The 27510-nt window shown below is 49.4% G+C and overlaps 1 protein-coding gene and 1 long non-coding RNA gene across 5 annotated transcripts; one reads left to right on the forward strand and one right to left on the reverse strand.

The window, feature by feature from the left end:
- Window positions 1-8034: 8034 nt before the first annotated feature.
- On the reverse strand, window positions 8035-14901 carry LOC136376586 (cytochrome P450 1A1). 3 transcript variants are annotated; one of them, XM_066342734.1, is made up of 7 exons: window positions 14780-14901; window positions 11612-12476; window positions 10516-10642; window positions 10339-10428; window positions 10122-10245; window positions 9881-9967; window positions 8035-9719 (listed from the first exon to the last, which is right to left on the reverse strand). In XM_066342734.1, exons 2-7 carry the CDS (start codon window positions 12446-12448, stop codon window positions 9434-9436), a joined length of 1551 nt encoding a protein of 516 aa, XP_066198831.1. In that variant the 5' UTR covers window positions 12449-12476; window positions 14780-14901; the 3' UTR covers window positions 8035-9433. The 3 variants fall into 3 exon arrangements, with proteins under 3 accessions (XP_066198831.1, XP_066198832.1, XP_066198833.1); XM_066342735.1 differs by having other exon boundaries at window positions 11612-12473; window positions 14780-14899; XM_066342736.1 differs by lacking the exon at window positions 9881-9967.
- Window positions 14902-15005: 104 nt separating this feature from the next.
- LOC136376592 (uncharacterized) lies at window positions 15006-27188 on the forward strand. Of its 2 annotated transcripts, none has more exons than XR_010746204.1 (3): window positions 15006-15144; window positions 20960-21064; window positions 24863-27188. It is a non-coding gene; the product is annotated as an uncharacterized lncRNA (long non-coding RNA). The 2 variants fall into 2 exon arrangements; XR_010746205.1 differs by having other exon boundaries at window positions 20960-21058; window positions 24858-27188.
- The last annotated feature ends 322 nt before the right edge of the window (window positions 27189-27510 follow it).

Below are 27510 nucleotides of genomic sequence, written 5' to 3' on the forward strand. Positions count from 1 at the left end.
AGCTGGAAAATGTTGGGCCATACTCGCAAAGATAGTGAACAAATAAACAACAAAAGGGAAAGAGCCGATAAAGGAAAATATGCTATTCACAGTAAGAGCAAAAGAGCAAGGAAAACCGCGTCTCATGGTGGTGTCGTAGGAGAGCAATCTGAAAAAATCGCCGCCTAAGGCAAGCACCCATAGCCTAATATAGGCTAGTTATTTATGCACATGTGCCTCTGGCTGTTGCTAAACACCAAAGTGCTTGCAGGTGCTAACCCCATGAGCAAGCCTAACACAGCTGCCCCACAGTAATCTTGAATTTTATTTTTAAACGCAGTCGTTTAGGGCCAATGCTGAATGTAATGAGGAATTTTAGAGCTTAAAGTTTACAAGGTCATCCTAAGCCTGGCACCTGGTTTGAGAACCACTGCTTGAGCAAGCAGCTTGGAGGAGGGCAATGGTTCCAAATCTGACATTTCAAAATCAGCTGAGGAGCCCTGGCAGGGTGGTTTGGTTGGTGGGAGCATCATCTAGATACTCAGAGTTCGGCCCTGGCCGGTTGGCTCAGTGGTAGAGCGTTGGCCTGGCATGCAGGAGTCCCGGGTTCGGTTCCTGGCCAGGGCACACAGGAGAAGTGCCTATCTGCTTCTCCACCCCTCCCCCTCTCCTTTCTCTCTGTCTCTCTCTTCCCCTCCCGCAGCCAAGGCTCCACTGGAGCAAAGTTGGCCCAGGCGCTGAGGATGGCTCTGTGGCCTCTGCCTCAGGCACTAGGATGGCTCTGGATGCAACAGAGCGACACCCCAGAGGGGCAGAGCATCGCCCCCTGGTGGGTATGCCGGGTGGATCCCGGTCGGGTGCATGCGGGAGTCTGTCTGCCTCCCCGTTTCCAGCTTCGGAAAAATGCAAAAAAGAAAAGAATAGATACTCAGAGTTCACCCATTCTGTCCCGGGTCAGGGCACATACAGGACCAGATTGGTGTTTCTGTCTCCCTCTCTCTAAAATAATATATATTTTTTAATTTGGTTGAGAAACTTTCTAAAGAATTTCCAGCCTGCTCTAGCCAGAAAGCTCAGTTGGTTAGAGCATCTCTGGGAGTGCAGAGGTTGCCAGTTGGATCCCTAGTCAGGGCACATACACAAACAGCTCAACATTCTTGTCTCTCCTCTCTCTCCCTCTCTCACTAAAATCAATAAAATAAAAATATGTATTAAAAAAAAAAAAAGTTTTCCAGCCTGATTGGTGATGGTGCAGTGGATAGAGCATTGACCTGGAACACTGAGGTTCAAAACCCCCCGAGGTCACTGGCTTAAGCCTTGGATTGTCAAATTGATCCCAAGGTCACTGGCCTGAGCAAGGGGTCAGTGACTTGGCTTGAGCACCAATTCTCTGCCCTAAGGCACATATGAAAAGCAATCAATGAACTAAGGTGCCACAACAAAGAATTGATGCTTCTCATCACTCTCCCTGTCTGTCCCTCTCTCTGTCTCTATCATACACACACACACACAAAAGTCACTCTGAAATTAAATGAGATAATGTATACCAGAACATAATTAATATTGGCCATGGTTGATGGCTGTTGGGGCTGGGTGATAGTATATAGCATCTTATTATACTATTATCCTATCTACTTTTGTATATGTTCAAAAGCCACTGTGATAATGTAATGCCAGTGGCTGAGGCCAGACAGAATCCACAATGAATTTGGGTAAACAGTAGAGAAACTGTGGAGCCAGAAAGCATTTGCCCACCCATTCTGATTAGTAAAGTCTTGCAACAGCAGACAAGCACACAGGCAGGGGAAACCGCTTCTCAGGCAAACAAACAGCAAAATGGCTCCTCACAGTGGCAGGTAGGCAATCCGCCATCCACAATTCTGAGCACAAGCACCCATAGCCTTACATAGGTCATACACACAGGTGTAACCACATGCTTATGCACCAGTCAGGCAAAGTGCTTGCAGCCAGTAATCCAGTAAGCAAGCCTAACACAGCTGCCCCATAGATTAAAAAAAGATATATATATATATATATTTTAAAGTAACATAATTAAACACAAGTAACTGTACAATGTCCATCTTTACCAAGGCCAATGCAGTCTCATTTGGTGTGTTAATATGGCTTAATTAATATTAGTCATGACATGGTATAATGCCAGTGGCCAAGGCCAAGCATGTTCACATTGGATTCGGGCAGACAGTATAGAAACACTGTGGAGCCGGAAAGGGTTGGGCCATTCCATTTAATAAAGTCTCGCGCTGCCTGACCTGTGGTGGCACAGTGGATAAAGCCTTGACCTGGAATGCTGAGGTCGCCGGTTTGAAAACCTGGGCTTGCCTGGTCAAGGCACATATGGGAGTTGATGCTTCTTGCTCCTCCCCACCTTCTCTCTCTCTCTCTTTCTCTCTTTCTCTCTTCTCTGAAATGAAAAAAATAATAATAATAATTAAAAAAATAAAGTCTCACAACAGCAGACAAGCACACAGGCAGGGGAAACCACCTCCCAGGCAAACAAATAGCAAAATGGCCCCTCACAATGGAGGGCTGACAATCTACGCATCCACAATCCCCCATCTCTCTCGAGCACAAGCACCCATAGCCTTATATAGGCTATGCACACATGGCGCTGCCAGGTGCTCACGCCCTAATTAAGCAAAGTGCTTGCAGTTGGAATACCAGCGAGCAAACCTAACACAGCTGCCCCACACCTGGTTAAAATAGGACCGCCTTGAACCATTTAGCAGCCAGAGAGAAGTTTAGCATTACACTGAAAGTGCAGTGGTGTTTTCTTATGGCATATGTGTGAGGCACTTGAATAAAATTTAGTAATGACACACTAGTAAACTGTGACAGCAAATTGTAACTTCAAATATATAAACATAGTAAGGAATGTAAAAGAAAGAGAGTCATAGATTTTAAAGAGTCCTGGGATGGGGGGAAATAAGACAACTAACTGGCTGAGATCTAATCAACAAAACCAAAAGTAGCCTCCCTAGTTTGATAAAATTAGCTCAGTTTGTGCAGCTTTAAATAATTCATCAATCAACAATAGAATAGTAGGCAGCTGAATAGCTACTGACTTGGGAAAGAGAGTAGAAAAAGGTCACAGAATAGTAAGTATGTTACAATTTCATTTTTGTGAAAATGAGCTACATACGTAATAATTCCCAAAACAAACAGCCTACATGTGTTGATGCATGGAGAAAGGTCTGGAAGGATAGATACCCTGTTGTAATGCCGGTGGCCAAGGCCAGGCAGGTCCACATTGAATTCAGGCAGATGATAGAGAAACAGCGAAGCTGGAAAGCGTTGGGCCATTTTGTTTAACAAAGGTTTACAACAGTGGACAAGCACACAGGCAGGGGAAAACCACTTCTCAGGAAAAGAAACAGCAAGAATGGCCCATCACAGTGGTGGGCAGACAGTGCCCCATCCACAATCCCCCTGATCATAAACACCCACAGCCTTACACAGACCATACACACGTAATGCTGCCACATGCTCACGCACCAATCAAGCAAAGTGCTTGCAGGCAGTAAACCAGCGAGCAAGCCTAACACAGCTGCCCTATATTCCACCCCCTTAGGGTTCCTTGCTTCACAATCTACATGACAGGAAACAAACAGAAACTACAGCAACATCAAAAGTTACACGGTAATTACAAAGATGCCCTTCACAATGTCTCCTTGAGCACTTTGCCCAGGGTGTCAGCTAGACTAGAGGTCCACCTCTAACTCCCTACCCCATGATAGGTGGAAGGGCCTGTATAGTCCAGGGCTGTGTGCACTGAAGAAAATGTCCTTGGTGCATCTCTGCAACTGGATGAGAGCAGCTTCCTGATTCAGGAGGGCCTCCACAGGTGCCACAGGACCCCCCCCCCCCATCAGGGTCTCTCATTGTACTGTACACAGCAATGTATCCATCCAGCAAGGAAGCTGGTGTCCCCCTCTGGTTGCAGTCCAAGAGTCCATTATACCATTTTAATGACCAGTCAATGATAGACAGTCCAGCTGTCTGTGCAAATCACCAAGCCCTGCGCATTGGAAGTGGATTGCGAATTTCACATGGGCTCTTCAACCCCCTTCCTGTCTTTGTTGGATGTCCCTTAGCCTTCTACCTAGTCAAACTGGAACAATGGGTCTTGGGGATCCTGCAACCTGAATGCTAGCCATTTTCCTGGCAGATGCCAGGGCCACCTGCTTCCCCCTTTTTCAGTGGCTGGAACTTCTGTTCTGACTCAAGCTGCTGCCAAAGCTCCAACAGGACTATTAGGTTTGCCATCTAGTTTCTCTCTATCTGCCCTGGCCTGGCCACAATCAAATCTACCCACATCTGTGTTTAGGTTACTTTCACAGGCCCATTTCTCTTGTTAGTTGGTAGGGGTAGGGGGGGCAGCACAGGCAGCAGCCCTCACAGCCTTATGGTCCATCTCTATTTCAGAAAGTATGATGCCATCCACCCCCTATGTCCTGAAATTGCAGCAAGCAGGCTGCCAGGGGCTCAGTGGGCTTCTGCCTGAATTTTACCCCTAACTCCATCAGCTCTGCCTGGGTGCAGGGCCAGACCACACTTGGGGAGGGGGTTGTGCTATCCCTGATGGACTTTTGGCTGCTGGGTCTTTACTCTCTTGGTGACCACCGCTGGCCTTCAAGTCTGCAGATGGTAGTTGCAACTTCAACTTCCCCCTCAGAAAAATTGGAAATGCCCCCCAACTCAGAGCCACTCCATTGGCAGGAATGCACCTCTGTCTTCTGTGCCTGCTTTGGCTCCTGCAGCTTGGCCTTAAGCTGAAGCTTGAACTCTTGAACCTGCAGCTGTTTCTTCAACACCTGTTGCTGCCAACGTTCAGCTTCCAGGGCAAAGTGTAACTCGCTGAACCAGCAATTCCTTCTCCAGAGATCATTCCAGTTCCAGGTGCCGCTAGTGCTCAGCATGCATCTCACACTGCAACTCTCGAATCCGCCCACCTCCTTCTCCAGCGCTTGCTCCAGTTCAAGCCGTTGCTGCCACTCACTCTGCAGTTCATCCTGCAGCTTTCAAACTCGCTCAGCCTCTTGCACAGAACTCCTGGTTTCTTCTCGCAAGATTGTAAAAAACACCCAGCCCATGATCCCAAATAGGAGAACCACCAGGAACAGCCACTCCTCTATTCCATCCCTCAAGGGTGTTGGCAGCTCCATACCAGTCTGCTCTGAATCCTGCCCACTATGCCATATGTAATGCCAGTGGCCAAGGCCAGTCAAGTCCACAATGAATTCAGATGGTAGAGAAACTGCAGAGATGAAAAGCATTGCGCCATTTTGTTTAATAAAGTCTCACAAAGGTGGACAAGCACATAGGCAGGGGAAAACCACTTCTCAGATAAAGAAACAGCAAGAATGGCCCCTCACAGTGGTGGGCAGGCAATCTGCCAACTGCAATCCCCCTAAGCACAAGTACCCATAGCCTTACATAAGCCATACATACGTGGTGCTGCCACGTGCTCATGCACCAATCAGGCAAAGGGCTTGCAGCCAGTAAACCAGCAAGCAAGCCTAACACAGCTGCACCACACCTCTAAACTGTACTGTAGCTACCTGGGGAAAAGGTATGGCACGAGAGTATAGTGATAGGTGAAGATTTTCACTTTTTACATCATGAGCCATATAACATTTCGGTCAATGACAGACCAGATATATGACAGAGGTATACCATATAACCTAGGTGTGTAGAAGGATATACAATCCAGGTTTGTGTAAGTACACTCTGAGATATTTGCACAAGGACAAAATCACCTAACAGTGCATTTCTCAGAACACAACCCTGTGGTTGAGCAGCACGTGACACTTCTAAATTGTGACAAAGATTATGTACAATTTAAAATTTTTTAAACACTTCTTAAAATTATTTAAAAGAGTTCTTTTTTATTTTTGCAACAGAGACAGAGAGAGAGAGAGGGACATACAAACAGGAAGGGAGAGAGATGAGAAGCATCAAGTCTTTGTTGCAGCACCTTAGTTGTTCATTGATTGCTTTCTCATATGTGCCTTGATCAGGGGGACTACAGCAGAGTGAGTGACCCACTTATTCAAGCCAGTGACCTTGGGCTCACGCCAGCAACCTTGGGCTTCAAGACAGCAACTTTTGGGCTCAAGCCAGTGACCATGGGTCATGTCTATGATCCCACACTCAAACCAGTGACCCTGGGCTCAAGCTGGTGAGCCCATGCTCAAGCCTGATGAGCCCACGCTCAAGCCAGCAACCTCAGGGTTTCGAACCTGGGTCTTCTGCACCCCAGTCTGATGCCACTTCCTGGTGAGAATAAAAGAATTCTGAAATGGAGTTTCTCAAGAGCATTCCCTCTCTACCCAATGCTCTAGAAGAAGTTAACTCCCACTTCATCAAAAACAGAGCTGGCCATTCAGAATGGGGCATTGGTTGTTTATGCAGAAGACTGTGTTAAATCTACTGAAAATTTAACATTTCATGTGCAGTGGCAATTGGCGGGGAAACCCATTTTAACAAGTTGGATCCCAGTCAGAGTTACTGCCTGCTTACACCCACAAAGGAGAAATCTCATCACAGCCCTCTCTTAACCTCAGCATGGTGAAGAGTAGTATGCAAGGGCAAAATTCCAGATTTAGCAGCTGATCGGGACACTGAAAACTCAGATACCATTAGCAAGCCTAAGTACTCCACAACATGAGAATATTTTTAGCTTAATAAGTAGAACAGAATACCAGCATTTAACAGGGAGTATTAAAAAACAACAACAGAGCCTTATAGCAATAGCATTAAGCACTTGTTGAAAAATTATTTAAAGTGAAGGTTGAGGAGCCTTACCAGGCAGTGGTGCAGTGGATAGAGTGTTGGCTTGGGACACTGAGGACCCAAGTTTCAAACCCCAAGCTGGAAGCTGGCAGGCTTGAGTGCAAAGGTCACTGGCTTGAAGCCCAAGGTTGCTGGCTTGAGCAAGGGGTCATTGGCTCTGCTGTAGCTCCCCCCCCACCCCACCCGTCAAGGCACATATGAGAAATCAATCAATGAACAACTAAGATGCTGCAACGAAGAGTTGATGCTTCTCATCTCTCTCCCTTCCCATCGGTCTGTCCCTATCTGTCCTCTCTCTGTCTGTCACAAAAAAAAAAAGGAGCCTTCAGCTTAAAGGAGCCCTGGATCCAAACCTAACACTAGTAACCTTTCCCAGCCCCACCCAAGCTCTAGGCCTCACCCTCCACATGCATCTGCCTTTCTTTTAAAGATTTTATTTCTTGATTTCACAGAAAAAGGAATGAGGGAGATACCAAGAAATATCAACTCATAGTTGCTTCACTTCAGTTGTTCATTGGTTGCTTCCCATATGTGCCTTGACTGGGCAAGCTCAGGGTTTTGAACCAGCGACCTCAGCATTCCAGATCAATGTTCTATCCACTATGCCACCACAGGCCAGACTGCATCTGCCTTTAGATATGAGTCAGTTCTCCCAAGCACCTTGGGAGGCTTTCGAAGGCAGAGACCATGATTTATTCACTTGATATCCCCCCCAGTGCCTGGTCCAGAGAGTATTATTCATCCACGTATGATCAGTAAGAGAGGGAGGAAGGCAACCTCCAACCAAGAGTCTCCAACCAGCCTGTGTGCTGCCTGAGAGCTGTGGCTTCACCTCCTCACCAGCTTCTTTGCTTCCTTTTTCGATAGCAAAGCTAGACACAAGGCTGGGAGCAGGGTGGGAATGCAGACAAGTGATAGCTTTGTTAAAGATTCAAAAATCGGCCCCCAGTATGCTCAGTGGATAGAGCATCAGCCAGGTGTATGGACATACTGGGTTTGATTCCAGGTCAGGGCACACACACAAGAGAAGTACAATCTGTCCCACAGCCAGTGGCTCGATTGGTTCGAGCATTGGCCCCAGTCAGTTGGTCAGCCTTAGGTGCTAAAAATAGCTCAGTTGATTCGAGCATTGGCCCCAGACGTGGATTGCCAGATAGATCCCAGTCAGGGCATATGCAGCAGTCTGTTTCATTATCTCCCCTCCTGTCACATAAAAAAAAAAGACTCAAAAATTTCCATCTGTAAGACTTCTGCATAATATCTTTATTTAGCTCAGGAAGACAACTCCCACATATTTCTGGATACATGGGTATGAATTTTCTCTATTGCATTCAATAAATGGTTCTTAAGATTTTATATATGATACACGCAAATGTGCAAATACAATGCAAGCTAAAATGGAAAGCTCCTTGCATACAAACATTATATATATATATAAAAAAAGAAACAGCATGTTAATACAGGGCATAGAGAACAGAACAGAAACCAAGAGAAGGTGATTGAACTGTCACCCCTCACTTCTGACCTGGTCCTACATATAGGATTATCTCTGCACCCCACTCATCTAGGACACAAGCCTCCAGCTCCTTCTGGACAGGAACAGAGGCCTCACAAGGCCAGGAGGCAGCACTGTTCCTGCCTGCAGTGGGGAAGATGATCCCCCATCCCAGATACCATGTCAGATTCCTCAGCTTCATTCAAGTGGGGAGACCACCTCTGTGCCAGGATCCTGGACTGCCTTTTCTTCCCCTCACTCTTGATGGCTCCTCATTGTTAGAGATTGGGGCAGGCCTCAGTGTGGCTTTTTTTTTTTTTTTTTTTTTTTTGACAGACAGAGAGAGAATCAGAGAGAGGGACAGACAGGAAGGGAGAGAGATGAGAAGCGTCAATTCTTCACTGCAGCTCCTCAGTTGTTCATCTATTGCTTTCTCATATGTGCCTTGACTGGAAGACTATAGCAGAGTGAGTGACCCCTTGCTCAAGCTAGCGACCTTGGGCTTCAATCCAGTGACCCCACACTCAAGCCGATGAGCCCGTGCTCAAGCCAGCGACCTCAGGGTTTTGAACCTGGGTCCTCCATGTCCCGTCCAACATTCTATCTACTGCACCATCGCCTGGTCAGGCCAGTGTGGCTTGTTCTAAATGTTTCTCAAGACACTCAGCCCTGATAGAGAGCAGTGAGCTGCTGGGCCCAAGGGCTTCCAAAGAGCTTCTCAGAGGTTTTCAGAGGCCTGAGAACCTCCTAACCCTCCCATACCCCCTAGCTAAAGCACTATTTCAGAAGGCTCCATCAGTTCCTGTGTGGCCCCTACAGTGTCCATTGTCTATGTTCAGTGTGCAGAGGGGCAAGTCCAGGGTGCGGATCCCTCAGGCATGCCCGCAGCCAGAGAGCAAAAACTCAGCCAGTGCTATATCTGTGGTGTTTCAAGCCAGAGCTTAGACCTCCCTGGGCCAGGGAGACACAAGGCCTCATTTCAGTCCATGAACCTGATCAGGGCTGGTGGGAGGGACACAGTATGGGAGGTTGGAGGATCTCACTGTGGCCCTGAGCTTGACTGTGCCTCCTCCCTCCCCAGTGCCACCAGAGACACAGGCCTGAGAGGCTTTTCCAGGTACATGGCTCTGCATGGCTTTCAGCCCCCTAAGAGCGAACCTGCACCTGGAAGTGCTCACAGCGGGCATGCTTCATGGTCAACCCATACGTGGGGGTCATGTCCACCTTCACGCCCGGTGCCGTGCTGAATTCTACTTGCTGCAGCAGGGTGGCGAGGAAGAGGAAGACCTCCAAGCGTGCAATAGTCTCACCAATGCACTTCCGCTTGCCCAGGCCAAAGAGAACCACCTGCTCACTCAGTGCCTTGTTGATAGTGCCACTGGGGGTGAGGAACCGTTCCGGTCGGAACTCAGATGGGTCGTCCCACAGTTTCCTGTGATCAGAGAGAGGCAGCTGAAGTGGCAGCTACAGGTTCAGAAGCACCCAGCAGGTTGCACCCCAGCCCAAAAGGGTAGGGAATCAGCAAGTGGCCAGGGACAGCAGTGTCTGAAACTCAGAAGAGGGTGGAGTTCCTGATGCCCCCTGTCAACTTACTGGTCATGGTTGATCTGCCACTGGTTCACAAAGACACAACGCCCCTTGGGGATGTAAAAGCCTCTCAGACTTGTGTCTCTGGTGGTACTGGGGAGGGAAGAAGCTCAGTTAAGCTCAGGGCCACAGTGAGATTCTCTGATTTCCATGCAGTATGACTTCCATCCCTCCTACCAGCCCTGGTCAGGTACACAGACTGAAGAGAGGCCCAGTATCAGACAGCAGTAGACCCATGGGGCCTCACCTGTGGGGGATGGTGAAGGGGATGAAGGAGGAGTGTCGGAAGGTCTCCAGGATGAAGGCCTCCATGTAGGGCAGCTGTGGTCTGTCGGAGAGCCTGGGCCGCCGCGCCTTCCCAATCACTGAGTCTGCAGAGTATGAAGGAGCAGACAGGTGAAGGGACCTCCCAGACCTTGGCTGGGCCCCCTGCCTTGAGTACTTTGAAGCAGGCCACCACCTACCAAGCTCCTCCTGGATCTTTTTCTGCACATGGGGCCTTGTCACCAGGTACAGGAGGCTCCAAGAGATGGCAGTTGTGACTGTGTCAAACCCTGGCCAGAGAAGAACAGAGGGAAAAGTTAGGCAGTTGGTGAGTCAGGGCCATTGGGCACAGGAAAGGCAAGTGGGGAAGCTCATACCAGCTCCAAAGAGGTCCAGGACGACATTAACAATCTTGTCATCTGACAGCTGGATATTGGCATTCTCATCCAGCCTCTTGTCCTGACAGTGCTCAATCAGGCTGTCCGTGATATCCCGGATATGACCCTGGGTGGGGAAGGCCCACAGGTAAGCAAGATCCCAAACCGAGACCTACCTTTCCATCCAGACCTGGTCCCTTACCCTCCCTAGCACCTTTGTTCAAGAGGTGATCCTCCTCCTAACCCAAAGCTACTATTCCAGCTTCTCTGTATCTGTCCAAGGCTCTCTCCTGCCCCAACTCAAGGGACACCTTGAAGGAATTTTAATTGTGCACTGACATAAACTCGGAGCAGGAGTTATTGGAGGGTGTAAGAAGCTGAAGAAGTCTGAAAAGTAACAAGACATTGGCCTGTGTTGTGTCTGCCCACAGACACACAAAAATCTTGGAGGCACGCCACAAGATACAGATATCTTGTTTATGATTGGGACTACCTAAAGCATTTGTCCTGTCCTTCACCCAGTGTTCTCAGAGAAATGGAGAAGTGCATGATTTAAAGATTACAGTTGGTATTTAGAAAAGAAAAATAACATAGTTAGACTGGTGCACCCCCACTGTATGTTAGCCAGTAAATACGCAGAGTGAATGATGTTCGAGGCTGATTCCATCTTATGAGTCTCAGTCCACTGCTTTCTTTCATCTGTCTCTGACTTTTCTTTGCATTCACGTTAATAAGAAACAATAACACCTGACACACAGAGTCTGGTACCATTATTGCCTGGACATGCTCTTTACTCTTTTCTCTCCCACCAGACCAGGAGACTAGCATTCTAACTCTTCCAGGTCCCTATAACTCACCTAGAGTTCTGCATGGACTGGCTATTCTATAAATATTGCTGTCTACAGAGGGATGAAAGGGCTGGCCAAGAACAAGTTCTATTTTCTTACCATGAATGGAGTCCCCTCCACTACTGGCTTCAAAATCCCGAGGTGAAAGCCTCTGAGAGTCTACCAAACCTCATGCTGTTCTAGTTACCTCTGACTTCCTTACCCCACCTGCTCCTCGCCACCCACCTGCCTCTTCCCCTAGCCCATACCTTCTCAAACGTTTTATAGTGTTCCTTAACCATCTTTTGCATGAAGATGTAGATCTTCTCATTCATGTCCTTGAAGGCTTTCAAGGCAGGGTTGGGCAGGTAACGGAGGATAGGAAGGAAGTCAGCTGGGTGTCCGGAAGCAGCCACCTCTCCAAACTCATTACTCAGGTTGACTATACTAAGTAGCTCTTGGTCATCATGGTTGTAGCGCCGACCAAAGCACATGGCACAGATGACGTTGGCCACTGACACCACTATATACTGGTAGGGTTCAAAGCGTCCAACCCCTGCCATCAGCTCCTGGAACTTGCTAATGAGGACCTCAGCCTCCTTGCTCACATGCTCCTCCAGGTAGCAGGAAGACGAGGAAGCCGGGTCTGAGGCGATGGAGAAACTCTTCAGGGCATTCTGGGCCAGGCGTCGACGGGCAGCCCACACTGGTCCAGAGTCTGGGTTGAAGGTCATGCTCTGGCCATCAGAGATCAGAGTGAAGCTGTAGAGGTCAGGCCGACCCTTGAAATCGTTACCCTGCCGCACCAGGGCCTGCTGGATGGTGTCCAGGCCACTGAGCACCAGCACAGGTGTGTGACCAATGCGGATCTCCAGCACGTCCCCATAACGCTGGCTCAGCCGAGACAATGCCAGGTGTGGGTTCTTCCCCAAGGTCAGCATGTGTCCAAGCACAGGCAAGCCCCAGGGCCCTGGTGGACTCTTTAGCCCTTTGGGGACCCGAGGCTGCCAGGCCCTGACCACCCAGAACATCAGGCAGAAGATGGTGGAGGCCAGGAGGAGCTCCGTGGTCGACATGGGGATAGAGAGTCCAAACCCAGGAAACATGATCAGCACAGAGATGGCAAGGTGGCTGCTGAGAGGTGGACAGGAGGGAAAGATCAAGACATCATATGGGGAACAGGAGGAACCAATGTCCTAAGCAGCATGCTGGAAAGAGCAAACCTTATCCAGAACAGCTCACTGGGCATGAAGGGGAGGAGGAGGTGGGAGAAGCTGGTGAGTTGTCACTGTGTGCCAACAACATCTGCTTCTTTACTCAGTCCTGCCACAGCCTATGAGGTAGGCTGTAGTAAGGCTCAGAGAAGGTAAGTAACTTGGCCAAGGTCACACAGCCAGAAAGTACTGGATTCACATGCCAAACCCAGATTGCCTAATTCCACCCTCTTTTAACCGTGCACCGGTCTGAAACAGCACTTCCCAACATCACTCTGTGGTTCCATATATACCTGTACCATTACTGACTTCACATGTTTCTAAAATAAACTTTAAATCTACCTACTTAGCATCATCCAAAACAATCATAGCTGTGTGAAAGTACAGGTTTGATCCCCCCCAAATATTGTAAAATAAATCCATAATTGACACGAATCACCTAAATCCCCTTGAGAACTACCCACTACACTCAGGGAGACGCTGCTCTCAGGAGAACTAGACATCATCCACTCCTTTAGCCTCATTTCACATTTGAGGAAATTGACCTCACTGTGTGACTAAGCCAGGACTCAGACCTCTTAGGAAAAGTTCCCTGGAAGGTTTCCAGCTTCCACCATAGCCGCCTTCCTTTGAAGAGTGGTCCCAGAACCCTCAGTTCTCTCCTGCTCAACACCAGGGTCTATCCTGCCAAACCCTGGGACAGGGTAGGAAGGGAGCAGGGAATAAGAAGACCGCTGCCTAAGCCACAGGGCTCTCAACCCCAGTTCTCTGATTTCAACTGATCCACAGTTTAAAAGCAGCTGAAGACTGGTGAGCTTGAGGGTACCAGTCACAGAAATCTAGGCCAGGTTTTTGGTTGGGCTTAGTTCTCAATGAATGAAAGATGAACGAAGAGTCTGGGTTGCCTCCATATGCCATTCAGCAGAGAGCAAAAAATAAGTGAAAGGCTCCCACTAGGCCAGGGCTGCAAGGAAACTCCAGACTGGTATAAGGGAAATGAGGAATGGATCTTAATAGAGGCTAAGACAAAACTTTCTAGGCTTGGTCTACAAAAAGGTGTATAAATTCATGGACTACTGTGTCCAAGGCATCAAGCTCTGACTGGGGCATCTTCCTGGTGCCCTGGACTTGGAGGACAGGAGACCCAGTGTTTCAGGCTCCATGGCATGGCCTCGGACTGGTCATTTTACCTTTCCAGGTAAAATCACCTGAGAGAAGGAGTAGGATTCGATCTCTGATTCAGGGTACCCTGCTAGATCTCAGGTCTGGCCTGGGAAACCTCACAGTCTGACTAGTTTCTACAGCAGAGCCACTCAAGATGGGGAGGTTGTCTATATGGTTCCTACCTCAAGTACAGTAGCCATCTGTCTAGAGAGGCTTCCTGGAAAAGCTGGATCCCAAAGAACACACAAAAAGCACTGACTCCCTAAGTAAATGAAGTAACACAACACTGCTGGGCCTTGGTGTGCCATGGTGTCTGTCCCCTTACACCCATTGGGTGCCAAGGACCTCTAGCTTTAGTAAGATGGTAGGAGGCCACGAGGTAAGTTTTCAAGGCCTGGTGGTCCAGCTTCGTGCAGCTGACAGTTTTTCACACTGATGGCTCTCCAAGAAGCCAGAGAAGACAGTCAACAGGATAGGGAAGGCCCCTGGGCAGTGCCGAGGACTCCTGCTCAGGCCAGCTTCTCTTGTCTAAGTCAGCATATCTTGGCTCTGACAAGCCATGTTTTGGGAGGGCAGAGCCAGCCACATGTAGCTTTTTAGATAAGGCAGGTATGAATGGTAAGAGCCCTACCTGGCTCCTCTGTTCACCCTGACCACCCACGGAGAAGTCCTCCCTCATCATGCAACCCGAGAATGGGCCATATGTGCACTCAGCTTCAGACAACTGTGTCCTTATTCCAGACAACCACGTAGGTCAGATGGGGAAGGCCCAAGGCATTCAGAGATTCAGTGGGGGATGAAGCTGGGTCCTGGAGTCCTGAGAGGGGGCCACCTGCAATCAGAGTTCTGGTACTCACTGTGGGACACTGGGCAAGTCATGCCCTTCCCCTGGCCTCAGCTGCTCCTTTAGGGAGCTGGACTGCATGGTCACTAAGGCCACTCCTAGTTTTCTCTTCCAAAGTGCTAGACCAGTGACCGCCTACCTAGGAAGACCTAGAAGCATCCAATTTTTCATTTTCTTGGGAGGGAAGGGGCAAGCCAGAAGTCCCCAGCACTCACCTGTGGCTGTGAGGAGGTGCTGAACTGAGCTGGGAAGAGCGGTCTCTGGAGCCTGGACCCCAAAGATCAGGGAAGGCTCCAAGGAACTGTCACCTTCAGGGTGACTGTGAAGGCTCAAACAACTTTATAGGCTGCTAGCGAGCGTGGCCACGCCCCCTGGCCTCGGGATGGGACAGAGGGAGGGGCAGCATGAGGGGGAATAGTCGCTGGGGTGCAAGGGAAGTGGGGGGGACAGATGCACAGGGACAGGTTAAGAACCCACTGTGGGGACCCCCCTACCCCAGTGCAGGCACGTAAAGGGGTGAGGAGTGGGGGCACCTGGCACTCTCAATTCCAAGGTACCCCATGGACAGCGCAGAGCCCAGGTGAGGCGGGGACTTTGAGAGAAACGCCAGGACCGTCCAAAGAAAGGGTACGGCGGGGGCAGGAGGGGGGCGGGGGGGGAGTCCTACTCCGGGCACAGGATGCCTCCCCTCACTACCAGCAGACCGAGGCCGGCAGGCAGGGGCGGGGCTGCCGGGTGGTGACCTTGCCCCCGGGTTACTGAGTCCAGGCTCGCGTGAGAAGCGCGGCAACCCCTGTCCGGGGCGGAAGGCCAGCGGTGCCAAGGGTCTGCCCCTCCCTCTGGCCCCCTGGAGCCTTCAGAGCAACTGGAATGAAAGTCCCGGCTCCCTGACCCGGGAGTGGGAATGGACAGAGAACGTGCAGTCTCGCAGAGCGCTTACTAGCGGCGCGGCGCCGCCCCCAGGGCTGCTCCGGCACGCTGCCCAACAGGGGTCTTCCCGACCCAGATCCACCTGCCCTGGAGATCCCGCTTAGCTCCTGGGTGGCTAGCGCTTTAGCTGGATAGAAAAATGGGTGGGTGGGCGAGGAGGGCTGAGCGCTGGCCCCGAGGGTCCCCCAAAAAACGGGCTAAAGGGAGGCCCTCGGGCCAGGCGGGGGCTGGGAGGGTCCAGGGGCTGTGGAGGGGGCGCGGGGCGCACACGCCTCCCGGCCTTGCGTGTGTGTGTGTTGGGTGCCTCTCTCCAGGGGCAGAAGTCACAGGGAGCATCCCCGCCCCACTTGGCCCAGGGTGCGGTGCAGGCAGTTGCGTGAGAAGGTGCCGGCAGTTGCGTGAGAAGGACAGGGAGTCCCGGGCAGGAACCGAAGCCTCCCAACGTCCCAGCCCTGGTCGGGTCTCTGCACACTCACGCGAGGGGGGAGGGGAATTGGGGGCGGTGCTCTTAAAGGGCACCGGTTTGCGTGCTGAGCCGAGGTTTTTGCTTGCGAGTGGGCGCCTGGCGTGTGTCGGTTATTTTCGGTCTAGCCTGTCGCTGGACACGCAGTTCCAGCGTCTTTCCTGGCTGGCTGCCTCCGAAGCTATCAGTCGCCTCTGCCGGATTCTCCCCAGTGGAGGACGTCCAGGCAGAAAAAGCTGTATTTGCGTATTTAGCTCAATCTGTCCCCAACGAACTACATCACCCACCCCACCCCACCCCCAGCCCAACAAATGGCACCACCATCTATCCGCTGGCACCCAGGCCAGGAAAACAGCCTCATCCTGACTCTTTACCTCCCACTGAAGTCAGATGCCACCTCATTCACTGCGCAAATGTTTTTACCAAATGCCTACTATGTGCCAGGCACTGTTCTGGATGCTGGCAGTTGATATGCAGGTGAACAAAACTGACAACCTCCTGCTCACATGGAACTTACATTCTATTTTGGTTGGGGAGGGAGGTGTTGGAAGACAGATAATGCACAGAGAATGTCGGAGAGTGACAAGTGCTACTGAGAAAAACAAAGCAGTGAAGGGGTAGGAATCATGTGGGGGCAGACTGCCATTCAAAATAGGGTGGTCCAGGGAAGTCCTCACTAAGAACATGACATTGAGCAGAGGCAGGAACCCAGAATCAAGAATCAAGGCATATGCCCTGGATGGATAGACTATCATCCAGAAGTGCAGAGGTTGCTGGTTTGATCCCTGGTCAAGGCACATACAGGAACAGATAGATTTATGTTCCTGTGTGTCTCTCTCCCCCCTTCCTCTCTTGCTAAAAATCAATAAATAAACATTTAAAAATATATTTAAAAGAAAAAAAGAATCAAGGCACTAATACTTGGAAAAAGAGTGCACCTAGCAGAGGGAATAGCAAGTTCAAAGGCCCAGCATAATGGTTCTTGAGGAAGGGAGCAGTACCAGGGGCACTGGATGTGTGCAGTGGCCTTGTGTCTGAGGAGTTCTGCTGGAACTTACTTCCCCCAGGGGATGAGATGCTCATGGGGGACATCTCTGTTGAGAAACAAGGGACTTCTGTGCTAGATGGAGACATCCTGGGGTCTAATCAATGAAGGTCTACTGTGCTGAGAATAGATAAGGACACATTTCTCTACTCTGACATCTAGACCTTCATCATTGCCTCCAAGAGCACTAAACAGCCTCCAGACCTAGTTCCCATTTGCCTTTTACTCCCTCCAATTCTTTCTCCACCCTGTTGTATCCAACGTGGTCTTTTCACAAATGCAAAATCCCATTCCATTACCACTTTGTCCCTTCAATAGCTCCTACCCGGATGCAATGTAGACTTTTTAGCAGAACCTACCAGGCCTATCCACCTCTACTTCTCATCTCCTCTACTCTAAGTCTCTATTGACATATCACTTCCTCTGGGAAGCCCCCGTGAATCCTTTCCACAGCAAGTTAGATGTCTCCTGGTCTATGTTTCTGGGATTTCTCCATGGTAATAATCAGAACACTTGACCCTTGCTCTGACCCCAACCCAACCTGTCACTCCCTCCATGCCCAAACACAGAAAACCTGCCTGTGGGTAATTAATCTGAGAAGCCAAGCCTTGCAAGAAATTAATAACTGGTAAAGAAGTTAAATCCAGCTGGATTATGGATGGGGCACATGACCAGGGTGATGCTATAATGGTAGAATGTAGGCAACAGAACAGGCAGGAGATAAAGGGACTATTGCTGGGCTTCCAATTTGTCCAACACTGTTCATTCATCTATCCTCTACATCTCTGGCTCAGCCCGTGGAGCTCCATGGTACCCAGGAGAGGTCTGCCCTTCAATCCCAGTTGGAGCTAGAGCTACAGAAGGAGAAAGCACCTGAGCGGAAGTTATGGCAAGGAAACAGAGAGCAATGCACTTCCAGCTCCCCCATCCAGCTCTGCAGCCAAGTCTGTCCTTCGGCTTTCCAGAGTCCCCCACCCAATGTCCAAGCTCTGGGCTGGAAGACCATCTGCTGAGGCACCTGACCAGGGATCCAGAAAAACCTTTTGTTTGATTGAAGAGGCATTGCTTTGCTCACATTCTCTGAGGGACACTTGACCCCAAAGAAATTCATTAGCCAGTTAAACCAACTCCTTTTCCACTTCTCAGCTGAATAGGATGATACCAGAAGGAGAAGGCCCAAGGACACATGGCAAATCAAAGCCGAGCTTAACGCTCTAGCCCCTTGCTTCCAGGCCAAGGCTCTTCCCACCATGATTTATTGTCTCAGACTACCAGCAAAGCCCTAGGAAGCCCAAGGGAAACAGTCTCAGCCCCTGGGTCAGGGTTCCCATCTCCCCATACTGCTGGACAGGAGGAATCATGCAATGAGGTTTAAGTGAGGCATTGTACTTCTCACCAAGTCCTATCTCCATGGAACTGTTCCCAGATGGAGGGGGATTTCAGGAGCACCGTGCAAAGAAAGAGGGAGACAGGCAAGAGGTTAGAGGACCTTGGCCAGGAGCTGAGCAGCCCATCCTGATCAAAGTTTGCCTGCCTTTGCGTGAGAAGCTCTTTGGCTGATTCCCTAGCGATCAATACCAGGAACATAGAGTCAGGGGGCATTGGGGAGCAGATAGGCCCAGCCCAGTGGAGTCTTTAGTCAGCACTGCTGTGGCAGGGGGATGGGGAGAAGGCAATACCCACAAGCCTCTACCCCCTAGAGGCAGGAACCACATCCCAAAAACAGCCTGTGCTGAATCTGGAACTGCTACAGGACCTGTGAGAGAGCCCAAAATGGAGTGCATGGGGTGGGGTGGGGTAGGTAAAGGGACCCTGGGAGAGTGGGGGACTGCGGAAGAGTCATGGAGTGTGAAGAGTACAGGAAGGGTATTTCTGGCAGTAGGACAGGACATGACAAGAACAAACCACGGGAGTGGGAGGTTGAGGTGAGGCTGTTTGAGAAGAGTGTAGTGTAAGCAGATATGTAGGACTAAGACTTGCCTCCCTCCCAGTGTGTCTCCACCCTACCTGGCCACCCTCCATCCCACTTGCAATCTGAACCCCAAGTACCTTCTCCCTCCTAACTATTCCCAGAGAGCCAAAGAGATATGGTTTGCAAGATCTGGGGCTCAGATAGAATAGTCCCCTAACCTAACCCCAGCTTCCTGGCTCTTGGATGCTAGAGTTAGGATGACAATATTTTCACAGGATAAACTTGATCTAAGCCTGTTGTCTTTGTATAAATATTTTTGTTTATTTTATTGATTTTAGAGAGAGAGAAAGGGAAGGGAGAGAAAGACAGAACATCAATCTGTTCTTGTATGTGCCCTGACCGGTATCAAACCAAGAACCTCTAGTCTTCCAGATAATGCTCTAACCAACTGAACTATCCAACCAGGGCCATCCTTATGTAAATATTAAAAGTGCCCCCTTTCACTCTCAAAAGCATCTCATCTTAAATAATGTATTCCATGGTCATGCCAGCGATCATGTACGGCTGCAGGGTTTTGTGTGCTCAGCACTCATTCTTTCCTTCTGGCAGTACCCAACCCCTACTCTCAGCCAATAGGTTTAGTGGAGCTGCCCACACCCCAGGTGTAAGGCTAGTGCCACCCCTGTGGCAATGCAAGTTCCGATTGGATTTAGGGAGAGAGTAAAGGAACTGTGGAGCCAGAAAATGGTGGGCCATTCCGTTTATTAGAGTCTCATAACAGTGGACGAGCAAACAGGGAAGAATACTTCCCTTTCCAGTTCCAGTTCCTGGGCTTGCAAGCCCCTCAGCACTCTGGACTCACCAGACTCATTCTCCGGATTCACCCAGACTCACAGGCCCCCATCAGCCTCAGTACTCCTCCTCAGCACTCTCCAGTAAAACAGACTGGGCAGAAATACTCCTCTGGCAAACAAAAGCAAACAATCGCCCCTCCACACAGCAGCAGTCAGTTCGCAATCTAGGATCTTCTGCCCTGAGGGCAAGCACCTGCAGCCTTTCACAGACCACACATTCACACTGGCTTGCGCACACACACATATACACATGCAGGGACGCACTCACACACACAATTAGGCAAAATATAAGCAAGCAAACTTAACACACACGTTACAAACTTGAAACACATTGGTTTGTCCCACACCAGGCTACCAGGATGGTGCACAATCCAGGCCAGGATTGTGAGAACCTAATAAAGGAATTTCCTGAAGTCATTGGATTTCATTTCTGCCAGGGTGGTTAAGCAAATTTGATAATAAGTCTGGCCCATCAGTGACCATTTTTAAAGAATGTCTACTTTAGAATGATGCCTATTCAGAGAAAAGCCAAACAGGGAGGTGAGGAGATGGAGAGAGGGAAAGAATTGAAAATATGGAGCACCTAGATCCAGTTGTTTCTGAAGCCCATAAAGTTCACCTATAGAGCAGTGGTCCCCAACCCCCGGGCCGTGGACCAGTACCAGTCCATGGGCCATTTGGTACCAGTCCACAGAGAAAGAATAAATAACTTACATTATTTCCGTTTTATTTATATTTAAGTCTGAACGATGTTTTGGTTTTTTTTAATGACCAGATTCCCTCTGTTACATCCATCTAAGACTCACTCTTGATACTTGTCTCGGTCAAGTGATACATTTATCCGTCCCACCCTAAAGGCCGTTCTGTGAAAATATTTTCTGACATTAAACCAGTCTGTGGCCTAAAAAAGGTTGGGGACCACTGCTATAGAGCAGCTTTGTTATGTGAAGCAACATCACCACCACTTCTCCCTTTGCCTCTTCCCCACCTTTTGCTTCTTCATTTCTTCCTCTTTCTCCTCTTCCTCGTCTAGTAAAAGTTGGATTTGGGAGCTTGCAACTGAAAGAGTTTAAATCAAAACTCGCAGGCCAGAGAGCCTTGTCCATGCAGCACACTGAGTAGTTAAACCTGGGCCCTAGAAGGCCTGGGCAGGTTGGACAGAAGCCTAAGGAGGTTGCTTTTATCTGACAGCTTCCTGCTGGTCTGCCAAAGATGCCACCATCAGCACCACTGAAGGAGGTGAATTTTATCTCTGAAGACCACCATGGTGCTATGAAGGGTTGTTGACTGGTGAGTGTCCACAGAGAATTCATGTGTGGAGCAGAGATGTTTAGATGAGACTGTGCCTCCTCACTGTGCTGGGAGCAGAGCTTATTCTGTCTTCTGAGGGCTCCTTGCATGGGGGGGGGGGGCATGCTCAGAAGGAAAGCAGCAGTTGCCAAGTTCCTGGTGCCCCATGTGCTCTCCCAACTCCACACTGAAGAAGAGATGCCATCCCTTCCCCAAGTTCAGGATGGGCCAAGTTGAAGTTTTCAGAAGGAAGTTTATGAGGAATCTCAGAGGAAATAGTCCTCACAATAGCCCTTCCAGATATGGCTCCTATGACCTCTCTGACTTCCCTGCCTGTTACCCTCCCTTCCCCAGGCTCACTCCTCTCCAGGCACAAATGCCTCCTAGAAGTTCCTGAGATGCTCCAGGCAAATCCCTGCCTGTGTCTGACAGGGTCAGGCCTGCAGGAAACACACAGCTCCCTCAACCTGGGTTATTAAGGGGAGTTTAGTAAAGGGACTAGTTACAAAGGTTTGGGAAAGGTCGAGAGAAATCAATAAGGGACAGTGCAGCACCCCAGGGTTAGCAATAGCACGGCTGGAAGTGGTGAGAGGAAAGGGCAGAAAACAGACCCCAGAGAAGGTGACCACGGAGAGGCTGTAGAGAGGGGCTGTGACCTTTAGCAGAGAGCTGCAGCCAGCACACAGGAGAGCAGGGCCTACTGTGACCTCACTCTATGCATGCCCTCTGATGTCCCACTGGTGCCTTCCATGGACTGAACCTAACTGGAAGCCAGAGAGCAAGGGGCCCATAGTATAGCCCAAAGAAGTCAGCCCTCCAGAACTGAAAGTAGAGAGGGGGAGAGAGTGAGTATGGAGAGGTGAGTGGAAGACATCTAGCACTCTGTCTCAGGACCTTTGCACTTGCTGTTCCCACCTTCCAAGCCCTCCTGTCTTCTTCAAACATCACCTTTCCAATATGTCTTCCTTGGCCATCCTATATAAAACTGTTACCCCAACTCATAGCTTCTATCCTTTTTCTTGACTTGATTTTTATTTGTAGCACCTACAAATTTCAAACATACCATGTATCCTTTTTTTTTTAATATTGTATATGGTCTGTATCCCTCAAATAGAATGTAAGCTCCAGCAGAGCAGATACTTTTGTCCTTTTTAATCCTTCAATAGCAAACTGCCACATCGAGAATGGGAATGCGAAATGAACATTGTTAAATAAATGAATGGAAACATGTCAAACCCCCAAATAGGAAAATATGCCAAGTTTGAAATAGCAAAGACTTGGTAAAATTCTGAGTTTTGATAGGCTGGGCATCAAGTCCAAGTTGAATGGCTCCCTCCCAGCCCAGATCTTTTCCTCAGCACTTGCTAGGTAAGTGTTCCTCAGTTTGCTGCCAGAAGACAGACAGGCACAGTTCTGTTTTAAGAAGCCCAACTCAACATCCTATCTTATGCCACCTTTAATTCTGTCCATTTGAGCTAGATCTCCCTGCTGACCACATGGTTGCGATCACCAGAAGTCTGCAACCTCTTTCAGTTTCAAAGCCTTTGGTCCTATCCATAGCCTGCATCCCTTCCTTCACAATCTGGTCCCACCACAAAAATCAGCCAATGGCAGGTTTAGTAAGTGCTCTCAGCAGAGATGGCTCTGCAGGGCTGGGACAAGGGACCTTTATGGTCGATGAGTGGGGAAGGGCTATACGACTTGGAACAGGCTGCAGACCTTGAAACACTGCCCAGAGGAGGGGCAGCAGTGACTGATCCAGAGGTTTGGGGCTAGCTCTAGACAGAGGGCAGTGGAAATGAGGGCAGACCTTTTTTTTTTCCTTTATTTTTTCTTCTTCCTTCCATAGTATCAAATGTGATTAATTCAGACCCATATTATCTATCAGGACTTGACTAATGCAGCTCAGGGTGGCAATGCTCTTACTGCTAGGGAAGTGTCTGCCAGCCTTCTGAAAACAGACCTGCAGGGAACTGTTGACCTCCTGAAGGATATGTCCAAGGCCAAGCTGACATTCCAAATTGCAGATGCACTTTTATATACTAAACACAGAGATTTGCTGATAGCAAATGTTTTTTTTAATTTATTTATTCATTTTAGAGAGGAGAGGGAGAGACAGACAGATAGATAGAGAGGAGAGACAGAGAGGGGGGGGGAGGAGCTGGAAGCATCAACTCCCATATGTGCCTTGACCAGGCAAGCCCAGGGTTTCGAACCGGTGACCTCAGCATTTCCAGGTTGACGCTTTATCCACTGCACCACCACAGGTCAGGCCGCAAATGTTTTGTTTTCTCATCAAAGCAGCACCTTGCCGCCTTGGAGGAACCTGCTCCATTAGCCAAATGTTCCTGGACTCACTTCCAGTTCCCTGCCAAGGAGGCGGTGTCATTCAGACCTATCAGGACACAGCCTGGCTGCCCCACCCACCAGTGTGGCCACCCAACCAACTCAGGGACTCTTTCCCCACTGCTCCTCCTGGTAGACACTTAATAACCATTCCCCTACTTATTATTTTCCTCTTCCTAAACGCTGTTCCCCTCCTCTGTTTTGTCCAGGTACCCTCCGTATTCCTTTCCAGAGCTGTGTGCTTTGTGAGGAGGTTGACCCCAGATCTTCAGCCTCAGGGAGTGGGCCCTGGCTGCTCTGAACCAGCCGCTGAAACCCTAGTTGCTTTGTTGGTGATTGGATTAAACTTGGATCTGTGGCCCTGGCCAGTGGCTCAGTGCATAAAGAATCAGCTTGCCATATGGACATCCGGGTTCGATCCTGGTCAGGCCACACAGGAGAAGTGACCATTTGCTTCTCTCTCCCTGCCTCTCCCTTTTCTCTTTCTCTTCCCCTCCTGTAGCCAGTGGCCCGATTGGTTCGAGTGTCAGTCCTGGGCACTCAGGATAGCTTGGTTGATTCTAGCATTGGCCTCAAATGGGATTTGCCAGGTGGATCTTGGTCGAGGTGCATGCAGGTGCCTGTCTTTCTATCTCCCCTCCTCTCACTTAAAACAAAACAAAACAGAAACAAAGAAACAAGAAACCTGGATATGTGACATGATTCTAACCAATAATATGTAGGAGAAATCCAGTGGGACAGCTTTTAGGAAAGGGATACATGGCCACAGGTACAACCTTGTCCTTCTGGCTCTTGTCGTATCTGGATGTGATGGCCGAAACCCCAGCAGCCATAAGGGAGCCAGCCTGGGGGAAAGGCTGACCTCCCAACAATAGTGGAGCAGAGATTCTCCAAGAGCCAGTTTACCATCTGGGTCCTCGGAAAAAACAAACAAACAAAAAACGAACCCATTTAAACTGGTCATTGGGGAGAGTTTAATAAAGAGACTATTATTTACAAAGGTGTGAGCAGGGTATAGAAAAACCAAGGCAGAATAGCGAGGTACTCAATGACCAGTAACAAAGAGGGGCCCTTCCTGTCTTGGGCTTGAAGAAGCAAAAGAAAGAGAATGCCTCCGGAACCCAGAGAGAGGGCTGATTGGCAGGAACTGGTCGATGGCTGCAGGGAGGGTCCGGAGAAAAACTACCCCACCCCCACTGTCCTCCCCCACACCCATCTCATGCCAATGCCTCCCATTGACTGAACCCAACAAGAAGCCAGAGGATGGGGAGCCCCTTGCAGAGGTCCGCCTCTCATGCACAGAGCAGGGCAGAGAAGCAGCGGAGTAGATCTAGGGAACAGAGGATTTTTAGCCCAATTTGGCTCTGCAGCTCCTCACATGTCTATCTGCCTGCTGGTCGTGAGTCCCCTCCGTGAAAGCAGGGTCTGTCTTACTACTGTGGTTTCCTTCTAGGACAGTGCCCCCAGCAGCACAATTTCTGCCAGAGACTACGATTGAACACCCACTACGTGACAGGCACTGTGCTGAAAACCCGAGTACATGAGGACATTATTTGCCTCAAGTTGTTCATAGTCTAGAAGAGAGAACGAGACCAAAGCAATATGGCAACCGTGGTGTTAGTGCCACAACTTCGGGTATAACCCAAAGGAGGAAGTTTAAAATCAGAGTAGTGTCAGGGCACTCCAGAGAAGATGGGCCTGGAGCAGAGTTTTGAAGGATCTGCTTTCACGGAGCGGGTACATCATTGTGCTGCAATTAGAATTAGCATTTCTAACCTGAGAGCAAGGCATTTCCTTCAGGATGCTTGTTGGATGAGGCAGAGTGGTTGAGGAGAGAGTAGGGTGTTCCAGGCAGAGGGAACAGCATGTGTGAATACACGGAGGCAGAAAACTAGAATCATAACGTGTTCCTTCTGATGGCTGGAGAAGATGCATGGAAGGGAGGGCAGGGTGAGAAGGGAAGTGAGACAGGAGCAGTAGGAACTGACTCACATTCTGTGAGCTAAGGAGTTTGAACCTAGTTTTGAATGCAATTTCAGAAAGTTCACATGGGCCCTGGCCAGGTAGCTCAGTTGGTATGAGTGTTGTCATGATACTCCCAGGTTGCAAGTTCAATCCTGGTAAAGCACATACAAGAGAATCAACCAATGAAAGCATAAGTAAGTGGAACAACAAACCGATGTCTCTCTGTCTCTATAAAAATCAATAAAAATAAATTTTAAAAAATTAAAGAAAGTTTTCTTGAGGGAGCAGTGTGGAGCATACAGTAGAGGGATGAGGTGGGAAGATTGCCAAGAACTATGCTGGCCACAGTAGCCAGTAGCCACAAGAAACTACTTAAATTTAAAGTTAAATAGAATTTAAAAATTCAGTATCTTGCCCTGGCAGGATAGCTCAGTTAGTTAGAGCATCATCCCAAAGCACAGAAGTTGCTGGTTTGATCCTTTGTCAGGGCACATACAAGAGCAGATCTGTTACCAGAATGAGCTAGGATTCGTGCAGTCCATCACCCTTTTCTGCCAATTTAATGAGAGACAGTGACCAATTAGGTATAACAGCATCTTTAATTTCAAATTGCAGTAACTTAAGAAGGCAGGTGACTCCTGTCTTAATGCTTTCCTGGTGCTGGTGGTTTTTATAGGATTCGGGGCTGTTAGTGATGGTGTAAGGGGCAAAAGAAACTAAAGGGAAAAGTACATGCAGTTAGTCACGTAGCAATGTGCAGAGGTGGGAGTCGGGTTGGCAGGAACATCCCCTCTGCAAGTTCTTCTGATACAGCCCAGGCCTGATCAGTATGGTCCTATCTGGTGTCCTTGGTAAATCTTCAAGACAGCTAGGGCAGGTGTCTCCCAGGAACAGCTGGGGTCATGATGCCTCTGAGAACTTCTGCAGTGTAACTCCCTGTGTTTCTTAGGCAAGAAGATAAAGATTAAGGTTTGTGAACTAAGTTCCTAGTTATTTACAGTGCCTTAACTCCTTGCAGGAAATTCTGTGATTCAGCCCTTACAAGAAATTATTGTAATTTTTTTTTTTTTTTTACAGGGACAGAGAGAGAGTCAGAGAGAGGGATAGGGACAGACAGACAGGAACGGAGAGAGATGAGAAGCATCAATCATCAGTTTCTCGTTGTGACACCTTAGTTGTTCATTGATTGCTTTCTCATATGTGCCTTGACCACGGCCTTCAGCAGACCGAGTGACCCCTTGCTCAGGGACCTTAGGTCCGAGCTGGTGAGCTTTTTTTGCTCAACCCAGACGAGCTCATGCTCAAGCTGGCGACCTCGGGGTCTCAAACCTGGGTGTTCCGCATCCCAGTCCGATGCTCTATCCACTGCACCACCACCTGGTCAGGTGAAATTATTATAATTTAACCCCTTGCAGATCTATGTTCTTCTCTGCCCCCCATCCTCTCTCAAATCAATAAATTTAAAAAATTGTTTTAAAAATTCAATATCTCAGTTGCACTTGCCACATTTCAAATATTCAACAACAACAGAGAACATTTCCACCATTACCAAATGTTCTGTTGGACAATGCTGGCCTAGAGGCAGTGAGACCAACTAGGAGGTCCTAGCAAAAGTCTGGGTGGGAAGTGAGATGCAGAAAAGCTGTCTTTTCCAGGCAGTGCCATAGTATTGGGGAAAAGGGGTCAGACTCAAGAAGTATTCAGGAGGTGACAGAGAAGCAATCTTCTTAGATTCCCACGTTTCTGGCTAGGATGATGACCCAGAGGGCAGGTGTTTGAGCAAGAAAGTGACACGAACTATTTGGTCCTATTGAGAATGCAGTGGTGGCCCTGGCCGGTTGGCTCAGTGGTAGAGCGTCGGCCTGGCGTGCGGGGGACCGGGTTTGATTCCCGGCCAGGGCGCATAGGAGAGGCGCCCATTTGCTTCTCCACCCCCACCCCCTCCTTCCTCTCTGTCTCTCTCTTCCCCTCCTGCAGCCAAGGCTCCATTGGAGCAAAGATGGCCCGGGCGCTGGGGATGGCTCCTTGGCTTCTGCCCCAGGCGCTAGAGTGGCTCTGGTGGCGACAGAGCGACGCCCCGGAGGGGCAGAGCATCGCCCCCTGGTGGGCAGAGTGTCGCCCCTGGTGGGCAGAGCATCGCC

The sequence above is a fragment of the Saccopteryx leptura genome, chromosome 6 (genome assembly GCF_036850995.1).
Source record: "Saccopteryx leptura isolate mSacLep1 chromosome 6, mSacLep1_pri_phased_curated, whole genome shotgun sequence".
Taxonomy (NCBI): domain Eukaryota; kingdom Metazoa; phylum Chordata; class Mammalia; order Chiroptera; family Emballonuridae; genus Saccopteryx; species Saccopteryx leptura.

What these genes read in the sequence shown, in the direction of transcription:
- LOC136376586 (XM_066342734.1), bottom strand. Translation starts at nt 12,448, where the DNA reads ATGTTTCCTGGGTTTGGACTCTCTATCCCCATGTCGACCACGGAGCTC. An exon ending in ACTATAAAACGTTTGAGAAG is followed by an intron (nt 10,643 to 11,611) that starts GTATGGGCTAGG and finishes TTCCCCACCCAG; the next exon opens with GGTCATATCCGGGATATCAC. An exon ending in TGGCAGATCAACCATGACCA is followed by an intron (nt 9,720 to 9,880) that starts GTAAGTTGACAG and finishes CTCTGATCACAG; the next exon opens with GAAACTGTGGGACGACCCAT.